A 26,649-nucleotide genomic window follows, 5' to 3' on the forward strand; every position below is an offset into this window, starting at 1 on the left:
AACCGTCTAAACTTTTAACAAGGAATATTATTTGAGTGTTATGCGTCGTTTGCGTGATGCTAATCGCCGCAAAAAGCCGAAATTATGGACAGACAACTCTTGATTTTTGCATCGACCCACACAGCATTGATAATTCGAGACTAAATTTGACTCATGTCGTTCCGGAACCACCATATTCGCCTTATTTAGCACCGACTAACTTCCGGTTATTCCTTAAACTCAAAAAACCACTCCATGGACACCGTTTCGACTCGATCTAGGAAATAAAAGCCGAATCGACGAAAGCATTGAAGGCCATAACGGAAAAGGTCTTTTCAGACTATTTCGAGTGTTGGAAAACGGCATAAGTGCATTGTATCGAGTGAAAATTACTTTGAAGGGGATGGAATTGATTTGGAAACGTAAATAAAGTTTTTTTATTTTTTAAACAAATTCAACTTATTTTTTGGACAACTTTCTACTTGAATATTGTCACTATACTAATTGGTCTTTATTGGATATACTTCTACTTCTCTACTTTACTTCTAGATCAGTTAGTCTACTCTTCAATATATCCATACACAGCATCATCAACATGGACTTCTACGGACTTATCTCAAATATTTCAAATCCGAATAAATGCTTTCACTTTGTAGTTTTTATTTTTTGGATGTTTCAGAAATTCGATGTAATATTTGACACCAATATTCTGTAAATTATTTCTACTCCAAATACTTGGATGTCATTCGAGGGCGTATTGTAGATAATATATATCTCACTTCCGGACAAGTTTCCTCTATATATTTAGATAGTACTTATTGGCAAAGAGTTTTAACTAATTCAAATAAATTTATCTCTAACAGTTTATACTGTTTAAAAATTATTAATGAAAAGTTATTTCGCAATTTGTTTATAAGTTTAACCTCGGTGATTAAGACATTGAACTTCATAGCGAACAAAAAATATACAGAGTATAATAGCGGCTCTTAGAATTATCAGGACTCTCGTTAAAGTAAAAAAAACAGTTGCTACATTTTCTAATTCTTATAATTTCTAAAATCTTTATGATTTTTAAAAAATTTGAAGTGGATATGGCTTTTTGTTAATTACTCCAAAACCATTGAAAATATAACGTTGGAATTAGAGAAGCATCTTCAAAAATATTTAATGAAAATGTTAGGAGGACCTATCGTTAGCGATCAACTTCGTTATTATGTAAATGACGTTTTAGAAGCATCTTGATATTGTTTTGTTATTTCCTTTTATCTAAGATTTCGAGATATATTTAAATATTTCTGGTATACAACACAATTTGAAATCAACTAGTGTGGTCATTTTGAAATCACAAAAGACGGACTAATAATATATCTTTGATTGTAATTTTTGGAAAACCTTGAATAGCTGAAATTCCCTTAGGAAATATGTTCGTACAAATTTCCTTTCTTTTCTTTTTATATAAAATTGCCACTTCAAATATAACGACTAGATTTTTGTACGATCAATAAAACATTATAACAAAAAAAAAATATAAAGTCATATATATGAACATGTTATGTGGAGCAAGGGTGGTAGAAACCCAATAACTTAATTTATATTGTTTCATTTATAAATTTAAGGAATACCTACGTTAAATTCAAATAAATCAAAAATGTGCCATAAAAGTCTCTATTTCAAACCGTGTTAAAACTGTATACAAGGTGTCCCAGAAATAAGTGCCAAAATTTTATCCATGTATTTAACTCGTCAAAAGCAACAACTTTTGTCTAAAAATGTTTGTTCATAATTTTCTAGTCATTAAAATGACACTAATTCGCGATTTTTTTTTACAATCTTTAAGTTTTTAGCTAGACTTTGTGAGATATTAACAGTTGTGACTGTGCATTATGCCGGATTTTACAATTAGTGAATATGTTGATATGATGTTAGCTTACGGTGAAGCCCATGTGGCTCCTAGTGTTATATGAATAGTTTCTCAAGTCCTCTCATACCAAACAGGCGCAAATTTGTTCATGTTGTTCAAGAACTGGAATTATCTTCAGTTTTTACAGCCTCAGGATTATCAACATCGACAGCATTTTATAATTGGGTATAGTGAAGATTTTCAATAAGTTTTAGGCCATAACAGTAAAAGACTGGCTCATTGGACCTTACATTAATTAGATCGTCGAAGGTCGAAGGTCGAAGTAACGTGCTAAGTGATTTACTGGTGATTACTGGAAATTCGTAGAAACATGTGGTACTATGATGTTGATGCTCCTTGCCGTAATACCCACTTTTGTGTAAGTGGATTGGTCGAAATGGTCCAGGACCGACTTTTATTAATGGGTTCGTTTGAAATGGATGTATTTCACTCCAATTAATACGGTTAAGGAACTACACTAACCTTTTCGGAAACCATTCCACTTATCAAAAATGGTTTCTTAGAGAGATTATTCAATGTTAGTCCTTACTTTTTTTACTTTACTAAGTTCAAAAGGCATGAAGGGAGAGAGGAGTTAATATGCGCAAAAAGAGATGATATCAAGTAGGTAGCTAAGTACATATGAGTAAATAAATAAGAGGATTTATTGGATATGGCGAATGGAGCATACATTCACTGAGGCCATCTCGCGTTTGTGCAGCAAAACATTGTCCTTTATAGAAATTGTTAAGCAGAAATCTACAACCACAGATCAAATCTGTAAGCTTTTTTCGCGACTGTATATTGGTGAATATCTGAGTGTAGTTACTATTACTATCTCTTTTGATCTTAGTTGTCATATGGTTTAAATCTCTTCATTCACTCACACTACACAAGCTACAACATATGACTTCACTCCCGAAAAAAAGCCTTGTACAGAGAGATTCAAATTGATTGAAGTGTTTGGAGATTGCAGCCTGTACCTGTCTCTGTCAATACTACAAATTTTTATATGCTAGAGATGGTGTTAGAAACAGGCTGCGTTCCCCAAACGCTTCAATCATTCTGAATCTCTCTATATTTACAATCTTTCAATCAACAGAAATAGAATGATTGATTGTTTGAGACTAAAGTTTATGTTTAGGTAGGTTGTCGCGTTTTGTGCATTAATAAATTTGTTTTGTTTTAGATTAATATAATAAGGGATTTACTTTTTTTATCCAAAATGAGTTTACCTGATAGAACTAAACGTCAATGTTGTGCTCTAAATTGCAAAAGCAGTTCCTACTATATGAATACCTACCTGTAATATGTTCTTCAGAAATAAAAGTTTTTTCAGAATTACAAAAGACAGACAATTGCTGTGGATAGAATCAGTTCGAAAATTATATAAATTATTCCGACAAACACAGATATTTATTTTTGCGAAGACCATTTTGAGTTAAAATGTTTAAAAACAGTAGGTAATAGGACTAGTCTCAACAGAAGTGCTATGCCGACATTATTTTTTAGGATCAACTACAAGTTCACCTATTAATTGTAATAATATCACCTCGGAATACTCGGATAGTATCCAACATTCAGCAAAACGATTTGTTAACATAACATTCCAGAATTTTCTATAAGAGCCGCCAAACTTCAATTTTAGATGACATTTCACCGCCACCTTTTAAAAAATCGAACTGCACATATTTAAAAATGTTATTTGCTATAAGTGCTATAACTGTAATATGTTATTACATCGTACTGATGAGAACCAATTAGTTCGAAACAAATATATCTAACCATAATTTTTGGCAAGTAACTGTGCAATGCATTTTACGTATCTAAAGGCATGTAAATAATTCTTTAAATTTCTTTAAAATTAGCAGTTTTGAATGTTTTTTTTTAATAATTATTATAAATGTCTGTACATTTTTTTGGTACTTAAATATTTTTGAATTCATAACAGAATGGATTTGTATATTTGGTACTGCTTTAACTTTTTCATTTAACAAAGTGATAATTAAAGCGTTTTATAAGTCATGAAACAGCTGTTAATGATTCACCTTAATTTTAATTATCAACTTAAACCATTAGTAGCTGTTTTGTGGTCTATTACTTATGAAATACTTTTTATTCTTAGTGTATTTTATTACATTTAAATATACCACCATTATGGTGCAGTGACATCTATTAGATAGTAGAATTAGAGGTTACTTTAATTGTGTTTTCACCTGCAGTTTCCTTAATTATTTTGTGGTTTGTGATTTCTGGGTGTGTCGTTTGCTGCACCAGCTACAGATGGCGTACTCTGTCGCTGCTGCTGACAGAAGACACATGATAAAACCCTCTTATTTAGTTACTCATATGACTAAATATTTTCGGCCCTTACTATTAGATCTTAAATGCATCTTTGATGTCTAGCTATAAGCTACAGGTAACACCAGTAGTCTGCGACGTCATTATATTTGCTGTAGCGAATAAAATTAGTGAAAAGAAATTAACTTCTCAATTTTATTCCTTTCCTGCTGACCACATGCCTACGACTTCGGAGAAAGCCTTCTAACAGAATATTCGAAACATACAGCATGTATGTTTCTTTTTCAAAACAATTTAAATACGTTTAGTTTATATATTTAGGTTCTCCATATTGTAATTGTACAGAATCCTGTGTATACCTAAATATAAGATTTATTTTAATCACTTAGTTGTAAGTTTAGTATTTACTTCTTCTTTGTATTTAGGTAAATTTTACAACTTGTTTACTTGTTAATACCATTATGAAGGATATTATCGTATAAGCCTACGGTTCCTGTAATTTGCAATAAACCGATTTAATGTATTGGACCTAAAACAGGTAACTCGGGGTTTCCGAGAATATTCATGGTACCTAGCGTACCTCTACTCATTATAAATAGACATGTAGCAGACCTTTGGTGAGTTAGTTAGAAATAAGCGATGAAAGTAAGTACTTCAATCAGTCTAAGAATACAGTCCACAAAGAAATTAAACTAGTGTAAGCAGCAAGAAGTTTATTATTCCAAACCCAAACAGTAATAAAATGATTTTATAAAAATGGCTTTAATAATACTGCAACTAACATTTCGACATCCATATTTAAGACAACATCGTCAATTATTTTTTCAGATGGAACAATTTTTGGTCTGATGAAGGGTAGAAGTTGTTTCCTGATCTGAACCTAAGGATTTACAGTAACTAGATGGTTTAAAAACATTTGTAATTTTTTCATATTCAATTTTGTATGTAATGAACTGAGCACAGAGACGTCCTAAGGGGGTTTTTAAGACATCTGTTGACGAATATTAGGATGTACAATGGACGTCCGTTTAGGAACGTAGTTCTTCCGATAAACGTCTTTGGGAAATCTGTTTTTCACACGCCTATACCTCCCTGAGAAATCAACCAATGGGCCATAAATGAACGTTTTTGATCATTTGGCGTCTTAAGGATGTCCCTGAGGCGTACAATATATACTTTCAGTGGAGTGATCAGCGTCCTTGAGACATTTATTTTCCAGACAATTTGGACCAATTAGGGACGTCCTAAGTAAATCTATAAAAAAAAGAGTATATGTGGTAATGTAAACAAACGCTTAAGGAAAAGTTTTTATATTAGAAAGATAAGATATAATATTGGGGTTGTGGTTCTTCTGAATAAAATACTAAGACCTTTTTTTCATATTTTTTTTAACAGACGTTTCGTTTTTGATCAGGAACTTTATCAATGTTTTATTATATCTATAAACTAAATTACAAAAATATAGTACACTGGAATATGACTCAGAAGATATTATGTTCAAATATTAATAGAAATAAAATCTAAAGTATTTATTTAGAATTAGGTAGTTTTTTATTCTATTAATATCTTACGTGACATAATATCGTTGCGTGTTGGTCCTTGTCAAAGCTGATGTTAGAACAAGAATACAAAACATTTTTTTGAAAAATTATGATTTCAATATGTCCGGTAGGTATGTGTTAATGTAAGTGTACTATTAATATTTAGATTTTCAATTTTTTACTTTAGATAATAATTGTTAAACAATCGCTGTTTATTTAAATATTTCTGGTATAATTCAGATTTAAATATTTAGATTTTTAGTACCGAAGAACATTGTTTTTGACTTCATTTGTTAGGATTTTTAGAATAATTTTTCGAATACTTTCAAAAGAAAGTAAAAAAAATAAATAATTGAATCATTAAAAAAATCACCTGTCCCAAATGTAGTTCGTATATTGAAAAAAATGAACGTTAATGACAGTTTGTGGTTTGTACTGTTATCAGAATAATTAATGCCAATATGTTTATTACTTTTTAAATCGAATAAAAATAGTTATTACAGTTTGTTGTATTTTATACAATATACCCAGTATTTGAAAATATAACATTCAATTATATTTTCAAAGTATTAGGTCTTTTGAGTTATGTAAAAGGTATAACAGTTTTAATATTTTGTTGTTGCTGCCGACCTCGGATGTATTTTAAGTTGCCTAACCGTGGGTGAGTAAACCTCTCGAGAGCGAAAGAACACCTGATCAACTCTAGAGACCGCGACTATCGCTTTAATGGATAAAGTAGTGATACAAGTTACCGATAAATCAAAATTTACTAAAATGGCAGATGTTATGGCAAGTGCGGTGTAGACAGTGTATATTTGTGTTGTTTACATGTGAAAATTGACATTTAAAACCATGGCTGACTTTCATAATCTAGACATTTCCAAATTGCCCGAGGATGTAAGGGAAAAGCTGGCAGAATTGGATTTAGAATTATCAGAAGGTAAGTTTTCTGCAAATAATTAAACAAATTTTGAACAATCAATATTCTCCGTAATGTAGTTCTTACAAATTATATCATCTTATATAAATTTTATAAATTAGAATCGTTTTTCAATAACACGGGGCGTTAAAAAAACATGAGGAAACATGTCAAAATGTCAATGAAATAATTGAATTGAAATGTCAAATTCCACTATCATCAATTCAGATAAACCTGATAAATAATAATAAACATGAAAGCCACTAAATATTTAAATACTTGCAGTTTTAAAAAATAGTGAATTCTTAAAAATTGTTACGACATTTATATTTATAGATAGTTATCTTCGATCGCTCTATTAATTTACTTTTTATAAAAGTTAAAAAATTAAGACTCGTTTACAAAGTACTATACTATACTACTATACTATACTACAAAAAGTATATTCAATAATTTCAGATTTGTAAAATATAATGTTGCTTTGGTACGTGTTACAGGTTTCACATCAATGACTCATTGGAGTTTAAAGCAATTCTTTGGTCGTTGGTCATCACGAGTACGTTTTATCCATGGACCATTAATTTTTTTAAAAAGTTTTATACCTAAGTACTTAATTTTAAAAATATTTCTAATCTTAGGTAATGTTTTGCATTTTTTGCCACTGAGTAACATTGGAAATTATCTACTATTCAAATTTGGCAGTCTTAATTATTAGAAATGTAGGTAGGTATTTGTATGAAACTATAAACAGAATATAAGTAATTTATTTCTTTACAACTGCAAATGACAAGAATGATTTTATCTGTATGACAATTTTAAAAGACCCATATCTTCGTCTGCATCAGATCCTTTTACTTGAACGGTTTGTGATTCATCTCTGCATTTGATGTATTTATCTAGAATGCTCGTTTAACTTCTTGACATCTCGATACATTCAAAGACAGTAACAATTTGAAAATATATTTAAATCATTGCCTTATAATAGGTAATCAATTACAGCTTCTTGAGTGCAATGATTTTCTATAAAATTACTTAGTTCTTGCAGGAGTAATAATTTTAAGTGGTTAAATTATTGAAACAAATGATCTATGACTTTTAAGCAAAAAATTATATACCTACGATATAAAAAACGTCTGTATTGTAAAATTATACATTTTGGTTTACCTAACCTAATTCATCAATTGATGAAGTAAAAATAAGGAAACTTTAATGTAGGTATAAACTTTAAACCCGTGTTTTCGAGAAATTAAAATTTTTGATAAAAAAAATTGTTGTTACTTGTTTCTAAATATTTCAAACCAGTGGCATAAATACGAGGTACTCTGGTTTCCTTAAAAATTATGTAATGCCATTGATTTTTTTTTTTACCTAATTNAATTTTTGATAAAAAAAATTGTTACTTGTTTCTAAATATTTCAAACCAGTGGCATAAATACGAGGTACTCTGATTTCCTTAAAAATTATGTAATGCCATTGATTTTTTTTTACCTAATTTTGAAAAGAAATTTTATTTACAACACTATAGATTTATCAGAATTTAGGAACATCAAAAGCAAGTTTATAATATTAAAGTGCCATTATTTTTATTTCCTGTATAGATTTCTAATTTTCGTAGTTAAAATTTGAGACACTTTGTATATCTATATATACCAGTTTAATAAATCTTATAGATATTCTGCAAATTTAAGGAATCTCCTTTTTTTGTACAATATTGTATGCCTCAAGGATCGACTTATTCTTGCCCCTCATAATATAGAAGTGATATTTATTTACATTTTGAGTACTGCATCCAAAATTGCACCAGCGTGACTAACCTTAAAAAAACATTGTTCCTTTTATATTGTTACTTTTCACCCCTACAAAAATATGTTAAATATAGGAANTATGAACAAAAGCAAACATTTTGCTAACGTTTCGAAAATCTTTTGTAATTCAAAAAATAGGTGGTAATAATTAACAATTTTAACGAAATTTAACAACAGATAGGATTTTAACTTTTTTTTATCAATTTGGCGAGTCAAATTTACAGAAACTGTTGAAAATTACGTCAGTTGGCTTGAATGCACGCATTACATCTTCTAATCATGTTTCTTTCTGTCGCTGCGATTTCACTTCTATCGGTCAACTTTTCGATAGTATTGGCATGGATCATGGATTTCATAAACGATGCATTTCGTTCTCCGGATGTTCTGTTCAGTTACTTGCACTTGCAAAATGTTCAAAATGCAAAATGCAAAATGCAAAAAATTTTCGAAACGTTAGCAAAATGTTTGCTTTTGTTCATAAAAAGTCATTTTTCTTGAAAACGGATGACTTTAGAGCAATGAACCAAGAGAACTCTTATCGTCTAAAATTCATTGGCGCTTTAGAATTTGCTGTCAAAAGTCAATTTTTCCAGTGACGTAAAATTCAGGGGGGGAAAACCCTTACGATACCTTAAAATCTCCACCACTGGCACGTCCAATGAATTGGAGAAGGGTGCGAAAAAGTAGCTATTAATAGTGGTGTGTATGTGTGTACAAATGCTCAGTCCTGTAGTTCAAACGATTCCTAAGATATTGGCGAAAAACTAAAAAAAAATTAAAGTTTTGACACCGTGTATCTCGAAAACGAAAACTCGGAGAGAAAAATGGAAGAGGAAAATAATGTTTCTTTTTTCAAGAGGAATTTACAGTTGTCTGTTGCGACACTTATTTAGGAACACCCTGTATAGATATCTAGATTTTCCAAAAACATATTCTGTTTTACAACTTTAACTGAAATAGAGATTAGATATTTTGCAAAAATAAAATATCACCGGAATTCCGACTCTAAACTGGAAATTGCTAATTTTCAGTTATTTGCCGGTAAATTTTGAAACAATGGTAATTTAACAACCGGTAAATTTTGAAAAACATCAACGCGTTACCGGATGTAACGGCAGCGTGTCATATTAAAACCTGGGACAGTGTGGAAGAATTAAACTATTCTATTTTCAATAGTTTTTTTACATATCTATATGTAGGTACTTTACATTTTCCAACAAATTAGATATATTTGTTTACTAAAAAACGAGATAAAAATAAAATTGCTAACACGCATAGCAATATGCGCACTGTAAAGATGTGCATTTGCGATTAGTTAACCAAGCTTCTATCTTAAGGAAATAGGTTTAATATAAAGTTTATGGGTTAACTTAATCTTTCTCGAGTTTTAACTAGTCGTCTCAGCTTCGACAGTTGTTTCTTCACATAATTATCCGCTTCCGGTTTTTGAATTCCGAACAATAAATACCGCACCTTTGCTAGGCCTTCATACTCACAATACATGATACTTGGGCTGCGGTCGCCTCTTCTTCTCGGCAAAATCCAAATTTGTATCAGGCTAATATTAAGCAGTTCTCATCGATATCTGTCACTTTGATTCAGTAACACCTTTGCCGAATATTTTACGAACATTTTAGCTTGCCTACCTCGATGAGTTTTTTCTCACCAGTTTCATGTCACGTGTTGTAACGTAGCTAGTAGTGCTGCAGGATTCAAGCCCTTGGCTGCTCTTATGCTTCTCATAGTAAGGTAGGCTTACATTTTAACATTCTAGCCTTAAAGTACGCGAACAGCTTCATACCAGTTAGTTTGTTCTTGTATTGTTTGAGTGCCTTTAACGCTGCCTGATTTGCAGTAATGTAATTTTTGTTCTCAATAGCTATAGAAAATGTTTGATATCTAAAATATGGTCGTTTACTTTCAATTTAAGGCTAAAAAAGAAGTACACAGTAAGTATATGATCGTATGATCAGTTTTGCTTATAAAACCAGTGATATGATAACGTAGTCTTTCCGAAGTCAGTTGAACATTTATAAAAACGCCTACTTTAATAAAATTTAATGAGTTTCATAGGCGTCCTTAAAAAAGTTTTCTGCTAAAGGTAAAAAATAATAATAACTTGTAGATAATGTGTAGACAATTTCTATTATATTTTCATTTGACCAACAACATATTTTAATTATTTATGTCCTCAAACAATTTTATTATATTGATGATAAATTTCGTTTTGTTCCGTTTCAAAAGGTCCCCAAAATCCCATGTTGCAGTAATATTAATAAACAAACAAAATATCCCTCTTATTTATCCCTTTCGCAATTGTATTATAAATTATCTGAAACACACCAACTTCCGCATTGCTGCACTGCACTGCTAGACCATCTGTTGACAACTGAATTTATGGCCACCTCACCCAGTGCGGTGTATATGGGTATGGCTAAATAAATATGGGAACAAGTTTTTCAATGCCGAGTTGCTGCGTCGGCGATTGAATCTGTTATATACTCCCAACCTCTTGGTTCTTCAAATGAGATCCGAAAGACTATACTAAGTGTTTACGAATTTGCGGTGTTTCTATACCTAATCGTAAAGGCAAATGCAAAATTGGTTCTATGATTTTGTTGGTTGAACAATTTTCGGGCTGGTAGCCAAAACGTCGAGAAACATTTCGCTCTCTTCAGAAAAAACTCCCTTAATTGGGATTTGTGTCTGCTGTGTGCACTACTCCATGACGTTCCCATGTATGGCTTGTAGTCATTGGCCCGTGTAGTTCCGGTCCTTAATTTTTGTGGATAAATTACTCCCAAATTCCAAATAGTTCTAACCTCTCGTCTTAATTGAAATTATTTCAATTCTTCTGGATTTCTATGTCCTATCTGTAGAGACTTGGCCTAAATCTCTCTCCCTCTCTCCTCCCTCTCTCCTCCCTCTCTCCTCCCTCTCTCCTCCCTCTCTCCTCCCTCTCCTCCCTCTATCCACCCCTCTCCAACTGCCTCTCTACTTTCATCTCTTTCCTCCTGCTCCTCGCCTTTGTTCTCTTCCTTCCCCGTTTCTCTGTCCTAATTCTGTTATTAATTCTGTCTATAGCAAGTCTTGTATCTGTCCTGTGTTCTGCAACTCCTGATTTTTCTAGATTGTATTCTTCAAATAACACTTGTGCTCCTTTAACCTCTTACTGACGTGTCTTCCCATTTGTCCCATTTTCTGTGTGAGTTGTTTTTTTATAAACTCTGTGCCCTAGATTGCCCTCTGGTTTTCTCTTGAAAAGGATATCAAGAAACGACAGGTTATCATTTGCTTCCATTTCCATTGTGAAGCTGATGTCAGGTCAGGATGTATCTTATTGATGTGGTTCAGGAATCTTTCTGCGAGGTCTAGTAATAAATATATCACCAACTGAACTAACACTTTGGCTTTAGAATTGCTGATTCCACGGCGTTTGTATCGGAAAACTTGTAGATATTTACCAAAGCTGGAGACAAGGATTCAGTTTGTTAATAAATCTAGTGCCTATTTAATGTGTTACGTACTATGTGAGTGAAGGAGTAACTAATCGAACTGCACTCTCTATTTTCGGAGTGGTACGTTTAGTTTGTGGACTTTTGAAGACAATATAATTAGGATGTGTTGAATCATTCGAAATAAGGTACTTATATAGTTGTTTTGGAATATTAGACGTGCGAATGGCAGACGCCACTTCTTTTTCAATTTCGTCTTGAGCTTATATCAAGGTTCTGTGTTACGTTTTCCATTTTGAATATGTATTGTGTCCAAGATGACAGTTGCATTTCTTTTGTCGGTCAGGAGTTTGGTAATTTCTTCATTTTCTTTCCGTCGGTGATGACTTGGACTTCCTTTCTAGACAAATTTTATTTCAGAGGTTTGCGAGTTCATAATACGTATACTGCCTCAGCACTTCAGCGACAGCTTAGAGAAGACCTTGACACATGGTTTCCAAGGCGTTGATGATATTCTGTTTTGAAAGTGTTCTGGATGCAAAATTAGTTTCTCAGCTTTCCTGCGTATAATGCTTTCTAAAAGATTCTTCTAATTTTCCTCTAATTGCTTCCTGGTATCTCTGGTCCTCTCTCTTAGGAGCATCGTATTGGCTCGATGTAGGATTCTTCGAGCTGCGTAGTTTTTGACCTGATCTTTTATCTTTAAAAATCCTGGTATGATCGTTTCATCTCGGTACCGACTTAAGAATGCAAGTTGGCTCAACACTTCTCTTTTCTCGTTCTGTATTTCCCAGTTCCCTTGAGGCGAGGTAGGTTTCCTCCCCGTAGTGGGAGGCTTGGTTTGAAGGCTCCGTGACAATTTGGTAATTGTTGAATAGTTTCCGATCTGGTTGCCAGGTCCTCAGTTTAGAGTTCTATATGTTTCGAGAGACATCACTCTCTTCAGACAGTTTGAAACTGGGGATTAAATCTCCTGGGAGGTATTTACATTCTATTTAATGAAAATTAACACGAGTATACGTACCTCTGCCACGGAGGAGTTTATATAAACTCTTTCGAATTTATATCCCCTTTTGGCCTATGTCTATACAGTAGGTCATCATTTACTATTTCAAAGAATTTGAATAAAACAGGAAAAATTAAAAACGTAATTTGCTATTTATTCATTTCATTTGCAAGTATTTATATAATATTTTATATGGAATTTCACCTAAAGGGTTCCCCTCCGTTCAAGAATTTGTTCGAACTCGTTTTCTTTGAGTACCATATTTACTCCATATTATGCAACTGTGTTCTTTGTAAAATAATTTGGATTCCAACAGTTATTAAAAACAATACTCGTAGTTCATACATGTTAGCAGTTTTATTTATACTCGTGAAATATAATTGTGGCATAATTTTTTATTTGAATATTTCTGTCTATAAAATTTGGCACACACGAAATGAATAGAATACCACTATATAAATAGTAGCATATGTATGTATTTTAAATGTTTGTAGTTCCCTATAAACGGCATGTATAGAAAACCTGATTTTCTCTCTCACTTTTGTTGCTAATTTCTATCTAGGTTCTGCTTACTGGAACTTTCATATATCTACCGGGTGTCCAAAACTACCCGTCCACCATGTCTAAAATTTAAAATATTGAGCGAAATGCAAAATGCAAAGTCATCTAACAGTAAATGGACATTGCCTGATCGATTGGAGATGTTTTCAACTTTCGGTTCCGACCGGAAGTAGCATATTCGGACCGGAAGTCAGTTTTTTCAAATAAAATAGTGTATTTTTTATTGTGGATTTCGGTTCTATACCTGTTTCCATCAAGTGAGTTTTGTTCGAGAATTCTTTTAAGTATGCCTGTTTAAACCTCTGTGTGACCTTTCCATATGTCCGGTCCGCACGGTCTGTGATGTTTTTTAAAAAGGGCTTCGTGCGTGCTGGACTCGAGCTCATAATGGTCATGTAGAGGTTTAAATTGGCGTAAGACTTAAAAATTAATTCTCGAACACAACTCACATGTTATTTTTCTGATCCTTAATAAATGGTATGCTTGTTTCAATTGGAAAAAGATATTGTTGTTGAAAGTTGTTCATTTTAACCTCGATTTTAACATAGGTTTATACGGTGAAGATGGACGGTGCGGGTCTTTCTTTGCCCATAACTGANAAAATGTTTTACAATTTAACTGTTTCATGTGATACGTAAGAAATTAAAATTATAGTCTTAAATGCAAATATACTGTTGGTAACTAAATGTCTTCAGCTCATTCAATGGTAAGGTCCTCTTTCAATTTAATATTTTGTTAATGTACTTGTGCCGCTTTATGTGAGCAAAATAACGAGGTATTTTTGACTGGCTTAAGGAGGTATATCGGGTTTACTCATATGCACAGATGTACTTGAAAATTATATAGCGTATTATCCAGTGCTCCCTCCGTGCGTAATATTTTTTTGAATTCTTTTTGAATCTAGATTTTGAGATATTGTTGTTGAAAGTTGTTCATTTTATATGGTTATATAGTGAAGATGGACGGTGCGGGTCTTTTTTAGCCCATAACTGAGAAAAAATGTAGAAATTGTGAAACAAAACTTTTCCGTAGTACACAGTATTATCTTATTTTTGATGTAAAACTAATGTAAGTTTTGAACATAGTACAGCTGTTAGAAACAGAAACCAATAATTGCATTACTGTCTGACTTGAGGATTAATGTGGCAACGTCGCAATAAGCTGACGAGAAGGAGGGAATACATTTCAAACTTGTTAAAAACGAAATTGATTTCAAACATATACATTTTTCCTAAATTCCATGTACATTGTTATCAACAGTAAATTATCCACAACAATGATTTTTTTGTAATGTTTTTGAAAAACTAGATTAATTGAAAAAGACTAGGAAGCTGTGATATATTTATTGGAATAAAAAATACAGTTGATACATTCTTTTAATATATTTAATGGTTTATAAAAACGTAATCATTACCCAGCAATATTTAGGATTACATAAAGTTTTCTTTACTTGATTAATATAATTAGTAATACTTGAGATAAAAGCATTTGTACGGAATAACAAAGGACCATAAATATTTCTCAGCAAACTTTATATCTAAAAAATTAGTTATAGTTGCAAAACTTGTAACATTACTAAAATAGAGATTAAAAACACGAACAGTGAGTAATAGTGTAATTTCTATCACAGAATCTTCAAAATTGCATCCAACATTTTCTTTGACTTGGACGAGAGATGGGCGCGAGTGTCATTTCATTTCTTTAGAACTAAATTAACATAATTCTCGTTGTTTTACCAGTTCACATGATTTACACATTTTAAATAAAGAAGAAGAAGAAATCTTCGCGCGGATAATACGATATATTTGCTATATTATATAATAATTATATTTTACATAGTTTACACGCAATACATTTTTGAACGCGTACGCATCTTTACCCGATTTTGACGGGCAATATCTCCGATGTCCGAAGTCTGTAGGTTCGCAGTGTGTACAACTGCTAGTCAATTATTAGCGCTGTTGCCACATCTACGTAGTCTTTATGCCTTCATTAAATATAATTTTAAACTACTTAAATATGATATTCTTATGTTGTTAATTAGTCACTATGTATGCTATGTGCATATGAGCAGATTTCTTTGCTATATAGATAGTGTTTATCGCAAATGATTTCAATAGAATTAAATTTTTTCAAATTGGCAGCGGGCTTTAGTCCCATAAGAAAAGCATAGGACCCCCCTGAGCTCCTCACTTCCCGCGCACCCCGATATACCTCCTTAAATGGAAATATATACATCCAAACAAGGCCTGTATAGTTGTGAACAATAATTAATGAAATTGAGGAAAAATTCACGTCTGACATATATTTTCCTGGTACTAATATTTAAATAACCTCTATGGAGGTCCCCTCAAAGCTATACATACCTAATATTTTTAGAAATTTTCTACATATACCTATTGGAAGTATTTATATCTGTATTTTTTGCATTTCTGTTTCTGTATATTAGGATTCAACAAGAGGCTATGGTGCTTCGTTAAAAAAAAAATAAATTTAAGTGTCACCTGCGTGCATATGAATTTTAGAGTGTTTTAAAAAGATAGGAAGATAATTTGTATAGAAGTTGCATAATACATTAAATAATTGTATGCATAGGGAACCCTCTGCATAAACATCTTCTTTATGTCTCAGCATTACATAATTTAATCACCTGATTGCCTCATACATCATCCGACTAAACTAATCTTTGTAATTAAAAAATCACGATCGCAAAACTATTGACGCGCACGTACGACTTTCCATTGCAAGATTATTTAACCACCTAATTAGAGCATAGAAATACGCGGCACTTACGTCTGCTATTGTGCATTCTAATAATTCTGAAAGAAATTGAACCAGCGCAGATGAGATGTTAATTGCAGAAAAGAGAAGCTGACAGGAAGACAGAAAAGAGTCCGAAACTCACCGCGCAAGTCGGTAGGAGACACACATTTTTCTTACAGAAAATGTTAAGTGAATACATTTAATTGCACAAATTGAAATTTTTTTAATTAAAATATCGTGACATTTATTAAATTGTCAGAAAACTTGAAATATTAACAGACAATAGTATTGTAATTATTAATTTTAAAAATTAATATTTTTAGCATTATAAATGTAAATACTTAAAAAATCTAACAGTATACATCACCTATGCATAGACTTTACAAGATATGCTATTACTCCAGTCAAATTAGGTAAAATCTGAAAATAAAAAGAAATATTATATATTTTATTGCACTTTATGATGGAGATGGGTATATAGACTGTAAATATAAAAAAGTGACTTGAAAGAAGTTACTCTAAGTTGGCAAATTGCAAATAAGTTGCAAAATTACGTATTTTTTCACTTTTTTTACTGCCCATGAAAATCTAGACGACCTATCGGAAAATTAGTTATTTTGTGTTGTAGGCATTTAAATTACCTAGAATTTAAGGTACCTATGTCATTTTTCTCCTATTTGTTAACTGTAAAATATAGGTCGATTTCGGAAAATTAAGTTTTCGAAAATTGCGCATTATTATTGCAAACAGTGATGGATGTTGATGAAATTTATGGAAAAGACGGTCAATCCAAAGACCAGTATGTGTGCCAAAGGCCGATTCGATTGACCATGAAATTATTTTTTAACCGAATTTGAAACGTTCAAGTCAAAAACCTCACGAGTTATCGAGAATGGCGTTCACGCGCATGCGCGGTCCCGGTGGTCCTCCCGTCTGCAAGCCATTCATTAACTTTAACTTTGACTGCTGCTAGCGCGTTTATTACATGAACTACAATGTAGAATTTTCTGAAATTAAAACCCAACTAACACAAATGCNCTTCTTGTTCAATTGCCCCTTATGACGTCAGACTAGTTTTTAAGTAACGCAAAAATTCATAAATGATTTCTACCACTAATTTGTCATATATTTAAAATTTGACTATACAGGCAGGTTCTTTTATATAAAATCTTTGTACCAACAACAATTTGTATATGGTTTGTTTTTATAGTCAACAACCCTATTGTCAGAAAACTTGAAATATTAACAGACAATAGTATTGTAATTATTACTTTTTTAAATTAATATTTTTAGCATTATAAATGTAAATACTGTACAGCTTTTCACAAAATAACTTTATTTTATAATAAAACAATACAACAATGACCAAATTATCTCAACACAACACCTCGTCAGTCGTCTGTGGTCATTCTCTCTCTCCCGTGTCCCTGCCTTTTAGTCCGAATTTCCGCGCCTTGGCCTTCACTTCTTATCGTTGTTTTATAAACAACGGCCCCAGTCGAAATAATACCCTAACAATACTTAAAAAACCTAACCTATGCATTGACTTTACAAGATATGCTATTACTCCAGTCAAATTAGATAAAATCTGAAAATAAAAAAAATAATAAATATATTTTATTGCACTTTATGATGGGGATGGGTATATAGACTGATAATATCAAAAAAGTAACTTGAAAGAAGTTAGGTACTCTAAGTTGGCAAATTGCAAATAAGTTTGCAAAATTACGTGTTTTATTTCACTTTTTTTACTGCCCATGAAAATCTAGACGACCTATCGGAAAATTAGTTATGTTGTGTTGTAGGCAATTAAATTACCTACAATTTAAGGTACCTAAGTCATTTTTCTCCTATTTGTTAACTGTAAAATATAGGTCGAACGCGGAAAAATAAGTTTTCGAAAATTGCGCATTATTATTGCAAACAGCGATGGATGTTGATGAAATTTATGGAAAAAACGGTCAATCCAAAGACCAGTATGTGTGCCAAAAGCCGATTCGATTGACCATGAAATTATTTTTTAACCGAATTTGAAACGTTCAAGTCAAAAACCTCACGAGTTACCGAGAACGGCGTTCACGCGCATGCGCGGGCCCGGTTGGTTCTCCCGTCTGCAAGCCATTCATTAACTTTAACTTTTACTGCTGCTAGCGCGTTTATTACATGAACTACAATGTAGAATTTTCTGAAATTAAAACCCAACTAACACAAATGCTACTATTACATCACTCAAAGTTATATAACTGTTTTTTAATAGCAGCAAATGTATCTTTTTAGATTTTTAATGCCTTAATAAGGTGTTAATTTGCTCCTATAGCAATTTTGGTATATAAAAAAAGCTGTTAGAACATTCTAATAGTAAAATTATACAACAATTTTATAAAGGCTTTATTAGAGACTTATAAACGTGGTAAATTAAACTTCTATAAAAGTTTAAAGCGTAATAGCTGCTTCCTTGTTTGTTATAATGTTATATAAGCACTTATCGGTCAATTGGTTCTATAATATTATGTTCTATAATATTATCATTTAAATGGACTATATGACTAAATTATAAATTATTTTAGCTTTTTAAGGTAAATAATATCACAACGAACTTTAAAAAAGAATCCATTACAGCTGTAAGCAGAATAGTTAAACAGTTTCTTCTCAACTAAAAAGCTATTTTTGAGAGATAGAGAGAGATAGAGATATATTGTACTTATAAAACCACTATATAGTAAAGCTTTCAAAGACATAAAAATATATATGGAGAAATTGTCCCTAACTCTCCTAAAGTTTGTTTGTAGTAATAAGTAAATGCCGTTACAATTTGTTTTTATGGTTATAGTATTTTTAACGTAATAAATATTTTGATAACTTTCATGGAATATTTTGATTTAATCGGGGACATGCAGTGATTTTTTTATCGAAAATCAAGCGATATTCGAAAANAAATATTATATATTTTATTGCACTTTATGATGGAGATGGGTATATAGACTGTAAATATAAAAAAGTGACTTGAAAGAAGTTACTCTAAGTTGGCAAATTGCAAATAAGTTGCAAAATTACGTATTTTTTCACTTTTTTTACTGCCCATGAAAATCTAGACGACCTATCGGAAAATTAGTTATTTTGTGTTGTAGGCATTTAAATTACCTAGAATTTAAGGTACCTATGTCATTTTTCTCCTATTTGTTAACTGTAAAATATAGGTCGATTTCGGAAAATTAAGTTTTCGAAAATTGCGCATTATTATTGCAAACAGTGATGGATGTTGATGAAATTTATGGAAAAGACGGTCAATCCAAAGACCAGTATGTGTGCCAAAGGCCGATTCGATTGACCATGAAATTATTTTTTAACCGAATTTGAAACGTTCAAGTCAAAAACCTCACGAGTTATCGAGAATGGCGTTCACGCGCATGCGCGGTCCCGGTGGTCCTCCCGTCTGCAAGCCATTCATTAACTTTAACTTTGACTGCTGCTAGCGCGTTTATTACATGAACTACAATGTAGAATTTTCTGAAATTAAAACCCAACTAACACAAATGCTACTATTACATCACTCAAAGTTATATAACTGTTTTTTAATAGCAGCAAATGTATCTTTTTAGATTTTTAATGCATTAATAAGGTGTTAATTTGCTCCTATAGCAATTTTGATATATAAAAAAGCTGTTAGAACATTCTAATAGTAAAATTATACAACAATTTTATAAAGGCTTTATTAGAGACTTATAAACGTGGTAAATTAAACTTCTATAAAAGTTTAAAGCGTAATAGCTGCTTCCTTGTTTGTTATAATGTTATATAAGCACTTATCGGTCAATTGGTTCTATAATATTATGTTCTATAATATTATCATTTAAATGGACTATATGACTAAATTATAAATTATTTTAGCTTTTTAAGGTAAATAATATCACAACGAACTTTAAAAAAGAATCCATTACAGCTGTAAGCAGAATAGTTAAACAGTTTCTTCTCAACTAAAAAGCTATTTTTCAGAGATAGAGCAATATATATATTGTACTTATAAAACAACTATATAGTAAAGCTTTCAAAGACATAAAAATATATATGGAGAGATTGTCCCTAACCTAACAATCAGTGAATCAGAAGGTTTGTTTGTAGTAATAAGTAAATGCCGTTACAATTTGTTTTTATGTATTTTTAACGTAATACATATTTTGATAACTTTCATGGGATATTTTGATTTAATCGGGGACATGCAGTAATTTTTATATCGAAAATCAAGCGATATTCGAAAAAGTGAGCTGACAGGTTTTTCAGGAAAACACTGGAATTATTAATTTTAATCGTATTACATTCAAATAAGCTCTTTATTATTTCAAACAAACCTGCCGAGTTTCATTAAAATCGCTGAAAGTGTGGTTTGTTTATACGATACGTCGTTGCTTTTACAGTCACTGCAAAATTATTTTGTGCTGCAAACAACAACATTAAATACTGTAACACTGTTTACTGATTATAATAATTTAATTAATTATTAATTACAATTAACACTAACTGATAATGATTTCATCTTTAGTCATCCATTCACGTCTCTTCTAGAATGTATTCGTTGTTTGTGACCAATAAGCGGCTGATTTGCCCATATGATTATCAAATTTGTGACTTTGTGTCAGTACTCCGTATATCTGTCTCTTCTAAACTCTACTAGCAGTGCTATTAGTTAAAAGTGATTTATCATTTAAAATCTTCAGAATTTCTTTCAAAACATTTTAAAATACAAATAAGCACCATCTACCCATTATACTTACATACTACTTTACTATCTGTTCTGTTGACGCCATTGGAATTGTAGCAGGAAGCAGTTTATGCAGAATTTTTAAACTTACAGTAAACAGCAAATTACTCTACAAAATACTATATAAAATATTTAAAATCTTAATTATTTTATAATAGATTTATAGTTACTGTGGTAGAAACATCCTCTTAACGGCCATATTTTTCAAACATGCTTAGGACAAGATGTCAGCCATATTGTACACCAGAATTACGCCAAAAAGAAATTCAATTTTATAATATATGTATCATGAAATAATTAGTTTAATGCATGTCTATTGAATTATATTTAATAACTTATTATGTACATATTCTTTATTTTTTTATTAAATCGAAAATTGTGTCATCATTTTTCAAAATTTATTACAGATGATTGCCAAATTTGCTTAATTTTAAAGGCGCTTAGTTTTTTTAAAGGTATAGTGGTATATTTCATCAATAAAATTTTCGATGCAAGTAGTTTTTGATTCTCTAGATACATATTTAATTTTATTGTTAATGACTTGACTTAATGACCTAATTGGTAAACATTGACTCTTGAGTATCTATCTTATGTGGCCAACAATCAGCCATAGCCCAAAGCTTTTATTAATAAAACTATTTAGTATGTACAACATACTACAACATTAATACAACATTCATCGAGTTCAAGTTGAAAAAATAGCTTTTATAAAACACGTATAAAGCTTTTCTTTGGACACAATTATATCACCACCATACAGCTACTTCGTAAATAGCAGGCCAGAAAACAACAAACCAGTAAATTTGTTTTATAAGACAATAGTGTACATCGGTTATGCAGCCTATGTTTTCTGTATAAAGGTTTTATAGTATATTTTATAAATGCTGTAAGAATGTAACGAAAGAACACTNTATAAAACACGTATAAAGCTTTTCTTTGGACACAATTATATCACCACCATACAGCTACTTCGTAAATAGCAGGCCAGAAAACAACAAACCAGTAAATTTGTTTTATAAGACAATAGTGTACATCGGTTATGCAGCCTATGTTTTCTGTATAAAGGTTTTATAGTATATTTTATAAATGCTGTAAGAATGTAACGAAATAACACTAGTTAGTGGAGTAAATTTTGTATGCACAGCTTTTATAAAATGGTTTTATAAGCTGCGTCTATTTTGAATTTATAAATGCTTATTTAATGCTGAATAACTGTTCTCATCATCTTTTAATAAAGCTTTTACCTGTGGGAGAGTGGTTATATAGATATTCGTAAAGCTATTATAAACTTATTTATGTTACTTGGGAAGTTTAACCCTTTCATTGATTGTCTCTAAAATACAGGTCCGATACGTCCAATAGTTTAACGTTATAAAGAAAACGCTATTTTGGAAACAAAGAGCCGTAGGTGATTTCCTTTTTTTAATTACCGTAAGAATAATTTCCATCTAATTCAAAAAGAGCGAATTTCCGAGCGGCTTTTGCCTGACTTGGCGAATTTGTTTATAACGCTGTTTTGCACGTCCTACTTTGTTAGTTGTAATGGGCTACTTAATATCAACTTTTTCAAATTTCTCTTTTTCGATACGTTTCTTTGGACCAATTAGAATTAAAACCTATATCTACGATATTATAAAACTAACGATTAGTAATTAAACAATTAATTGCAAAAGACGAACGAAATTAATTAACAAATACCTGGGGCAACAATTTCATGGTCAATCGAATCGTACACACACATGTTGGTCTTTGCATTAACCGTCTTTTCCGTAAATGTCACCAACATCCATAGCTTTTTGCAATAATAACATAAAACATAAAATATAAAACACACCACAGAAATGAGACAACCACCAAATCCAAAAGCCAAAGGCTTGTGCGGAAGGGGCCTACACTTGAAAAAACGCGGACAAACACCCATTATCCATCGACATTGCCAGTGCCGACATCGGGAATCGAACCCGGACCAGAGTAGGAAGCCTAGCCGAGAAATGCTTGCCACCGCACTCTCGACCGACTGCGCTACCGTGGCGATAAATAATAATAATAATGCGCAATTTTCGAAAACTGATATTTCCGCGTTCGACATTTATTTTACAGTTAACAAATAGGTGAAAAAAAACTTTAAGTACCTTAAAATGTAGGTAATTTAATTGCCTACTACATAAAAAACAAATTTTTCGATAGGTCGTCTAGTAAAAAAAGTGAAAAAAACACGTAAATTTACTACTTATTTGCAATTTGCCATCTTAGCGTCACTTCTTTCGAGTAACTTATTTGATATTATCATTCTACATACCCTTCCCCGTCATAAAATGTAATAAAATGTCTACTAATAATTTTTTACGTTCACACTCTAATTCGAGTGGTGTATATCGTGTATGTTTCCAACTTTTTAAGTCGTCAATGCGATGTGCATACATCAATACGATATATGTATTTACAAGACTTAAAAGGTACATTATGTAGTAGTTGTATATTTATATAATTATTTTATTGTTACCAAAGGACAAGTCTACTACGTATGGTATAATTTACAGATATTTAAAAGAAATAATTTTGAAAAATACTTTTATGTATGTTCTGTTAACAGTTCTACAAATTTCCAACATCATCAAAATTTCTTACCTAGGTATATATCCTAAATTTCAAAATTGCCATATTTCTTCAATTTTATTTCTCGAATTGCAAACAATAGCTCATTAAATAATATAAATAAAAATATAATAATTGAACCATATATATAGATGTGACAATAAACAAGGAACCAAATTTATGCAGGAAACATACAAGAACTAAAACTATTTAATATGGATGTCTATTTAATATGGATGTTAAAAAAAGATGGGATGTCGGATGTCGAATAATAAATATATCTCCGACCATGACGCTATACATTTTTCTGCACATTGATGCTGAAAAATATATTGGTATACGGCTGAATCAAATCAGCGCACCGACGCATAACTTTAGGCTTTGGCCACACAGAAGAACAAGCGGGCGTAAAAAGAACGATTTTTAAGGGTAAAGGTAAGGTATACTAACTGTTGTAAATAAATAAAACAGTTATATTTAACTGGAATTATAATTATTATAATTAAGAAAATAATTATTTAATTGTATTTATTAACAAAATGTAATATTTTAAACACATTATTTGTACGAGGTCTGTTCAGAAAATAACCGAACTTTATTTTTTTAAACTTTATTATTAATTTTATACATTATTAGTTCTTTTCTCCTTCAAAGTACTCTCCTTCCCTATTCAAACACTTTTCCCAGTGGTGTTTGCATTTCGCGAAGCAGTTCTGAACAGCTTCATTTGAAATGGCCTTTAAAGTCTGTAACGCTTGATGTCATCAACAGTCTGAAAACGGCGTCCTTTCAGCACTGATTTTAATTTCAGAAATAAGGAAAAATCGCAAGAAGCCAGGTCTGCCGAGTAAGGAGGGTAAAGGAGGACAATAATCTGATTTTTGGCACAAAACTGACAAAGCTGAGTGTGCGGGTGCATTGGTCATGGTGAGTTGTCTCGCCACAACTTTGATCTTTTTTGGCGGATTTTTTCATTGTAAAACGCCTTGATAGTACACACGGTTCACTGTTTCACCTTGAGGCAAGAATTCAAAATTCACAATTCCATTAAAGTCGAAAAACAGTGAGCATCACTTGGACATTGGATCGAGACTGACTTTTGTCTCAATATCGTAGCCGTAAACCCAGTTTTTGTCTTCCGTTATGATCCTTTGAATCAATGTTTCTAGTCATTGGATTGTTCAAGGAGTTGTCGACAGCATCCATACGTTTTTGTTTTTGTTCGTTCGTCAAACAAGAAACAAATTTTGCTGCAACTAGGTGCATGTTCAATTTTTCAATCAAAATTTAATGTCATGAGACGCTAACCTGCAATTTCTCTGGTAGTCAATCGGCAATTTGCACGCACCAGATATTTGACTTTCTGTACGTGTGAATCATCAGTTGAAGTCGAAAGCCTTCCTGATAGAGAGAAACCATTGGTATCATTGCGTACAACCCAGAAAATCATCTCTATTTCAAAAGTTGAATCGTTTCTTTGAATGTTTTCTCCAGTTTCATGCATTTCAAAAATCGTCACTAACACATAATCACGTCGCACTCAAATAACAATATAACGAAAATTAAATGAGATATCAACATTCCAAGGACATGTAGTTACGGAGGAGATTATGCGCAACGCAATACTGCCAACCGTATTTCAGTAAATATCTCCATTGTCGTGTAATTCAAAAAGTTCGGTTATTTTCTGAACAGACCTTATATAGGTGCGTATATGGCACCACCAAACTGTCCTAGGCGGCCGATGTCAAAGCACGTAAGGATCGACTTTATAGAAACGAATTCGTTTGAATTTATGGTGAGCGAATTTTTCATCGTCGAATGAGCAAACCGAAGAGCGGTCGGGCGCGCGGGACGTCAAGCGAACGAGTTGTAATCGTAGACGGTCTTATGGACATACGAGTATAATATAGGCCGATGAAACTTATTTTACTACATTCGACGATAAAAAAATTAAATATATTTATGAATTATTTATAACAAGTAATGTAAATAGTTTCTTTTTCCTTTTAAATAGTTCGTTTGACGCTCTTCAGTTTAGCCAAGGCCTTGGAATCTGGAATCTGGAATTGTAGGGTAACTTAGAAGCTACAGCACTTAGACTCCATTGGCGCCCTTGTACTTCCTCCCATTAAGAGATTGATCCACCTGAGCCGTTAACCAACCTATTATAGAGAAAAAGGTGGTGACGTAGCTCAAGGGGATCTCTCTAATATAGGCCATAGAAGGTCAACGTTCTCCCAACACGGATCCTCTTGTTGACGAGACGGCAGTACATTCACATAGCACATGTACTGTCGCGTCTTCTTGTTCACAACCCCTACAAAAACGTGTTTCACACTTCCTCATGTGTTGAAGGTGTTTCCTTAGCCAACAGTGACCTAGACATGGCCAGGTATCTCTTGGATGTATCCTTGCTAGGATATTCTAGGAGCTCCTTAGCAAATTGATAGCTGTTTGTTTTATCCCACCGTTTCATAAATTTTTTGTGGATGTTCTCCTTGATAATTTCAGCGATAGTCCAGATGGTATCTGTTTCAAAAAGTCCATATTTCAATCATGATTATTATTGTAAAAATCGAAAAAACGCCAAAAATGGGGTTAAAAAACATAGGTATAGGACCTTCAACTTGGCTCAAGAAAACTTCATGTTATGTAAAATCATCACACCAAATTTCATCAAAATTGGTTCGGTAGATTTTGCATAATAATTTTGCAATCTAAAGGACCCCGCACAAATCTTATGGAAATTGGGTCCCGGTCAAATTCGCTGAATTCTTGATGTGATAGAGTTCATCATACTGGTCAATTGTCTCAATGGCCACAAAGCTCAAAAATGGATAGTTTGGCCGGTACAGAGCTTTAAAGCTCCGAATATCCTCCACGGATTTATGTATATGCGCAGTGTGTATAGACTTTTGAAATAGCCTATTTCATTTTTTTTATTATCTAGGTTTATATTTTTGAGGTTGCTGAATTCAGATCTGTTGTTAGATTTTCAAAATTGACAGTTGGCAGCTGTCAAATAGCTGTCAATGTGCTATAATAAAGCCAAAAACTTGTTTTTT

The 26,649-nt window shown here is 32.1% G+C and overlaps 1 protein-coding gene across 1 annotated transcript in view; it reads left to right on the forward strand.

Moving 5' to 3' along the window:
* The first annotated feature begins 6,505 nt into the window (after positions 1-6,505).
* LOC108905810 (disco-interacting protein 2) overlaps positions 6,506-26,649 on the forward strand; it is a 536,129-nt gene continuing 515,985 nt past the window's right edge. The window contains exon 1 of the mRNA XM_018708835.1: positions 6,506-6,661. Within this exon, the coding sequence (XP_018564351.1) occupies positions 6,574-6,661 (88 nt within the window). The 5' untranslated portion in view covers positions 6,506-6,573. The remainder of the gene's footprint in view (positions 6,662-26,649) is intronic.

The sequence above is a fragment of the Anoplophora glabripennis genome, unplaced genomic scaffold, assembly GCF_000390285.2.
Source record: "Anoplophora glabripennis isolate ALB-LARVAE unplaced genomic scaffold, Agla_2.0 scaffold191, whole genome shotgun sequence".
Classification (NCBI taxonomy): domain Eukaryota; kingdom Metazoa; phylum Arthropoda; class Insecta; order Coleoptera; family Cerambycidae; genus Anoplophora; species Anoplophora glabripennis.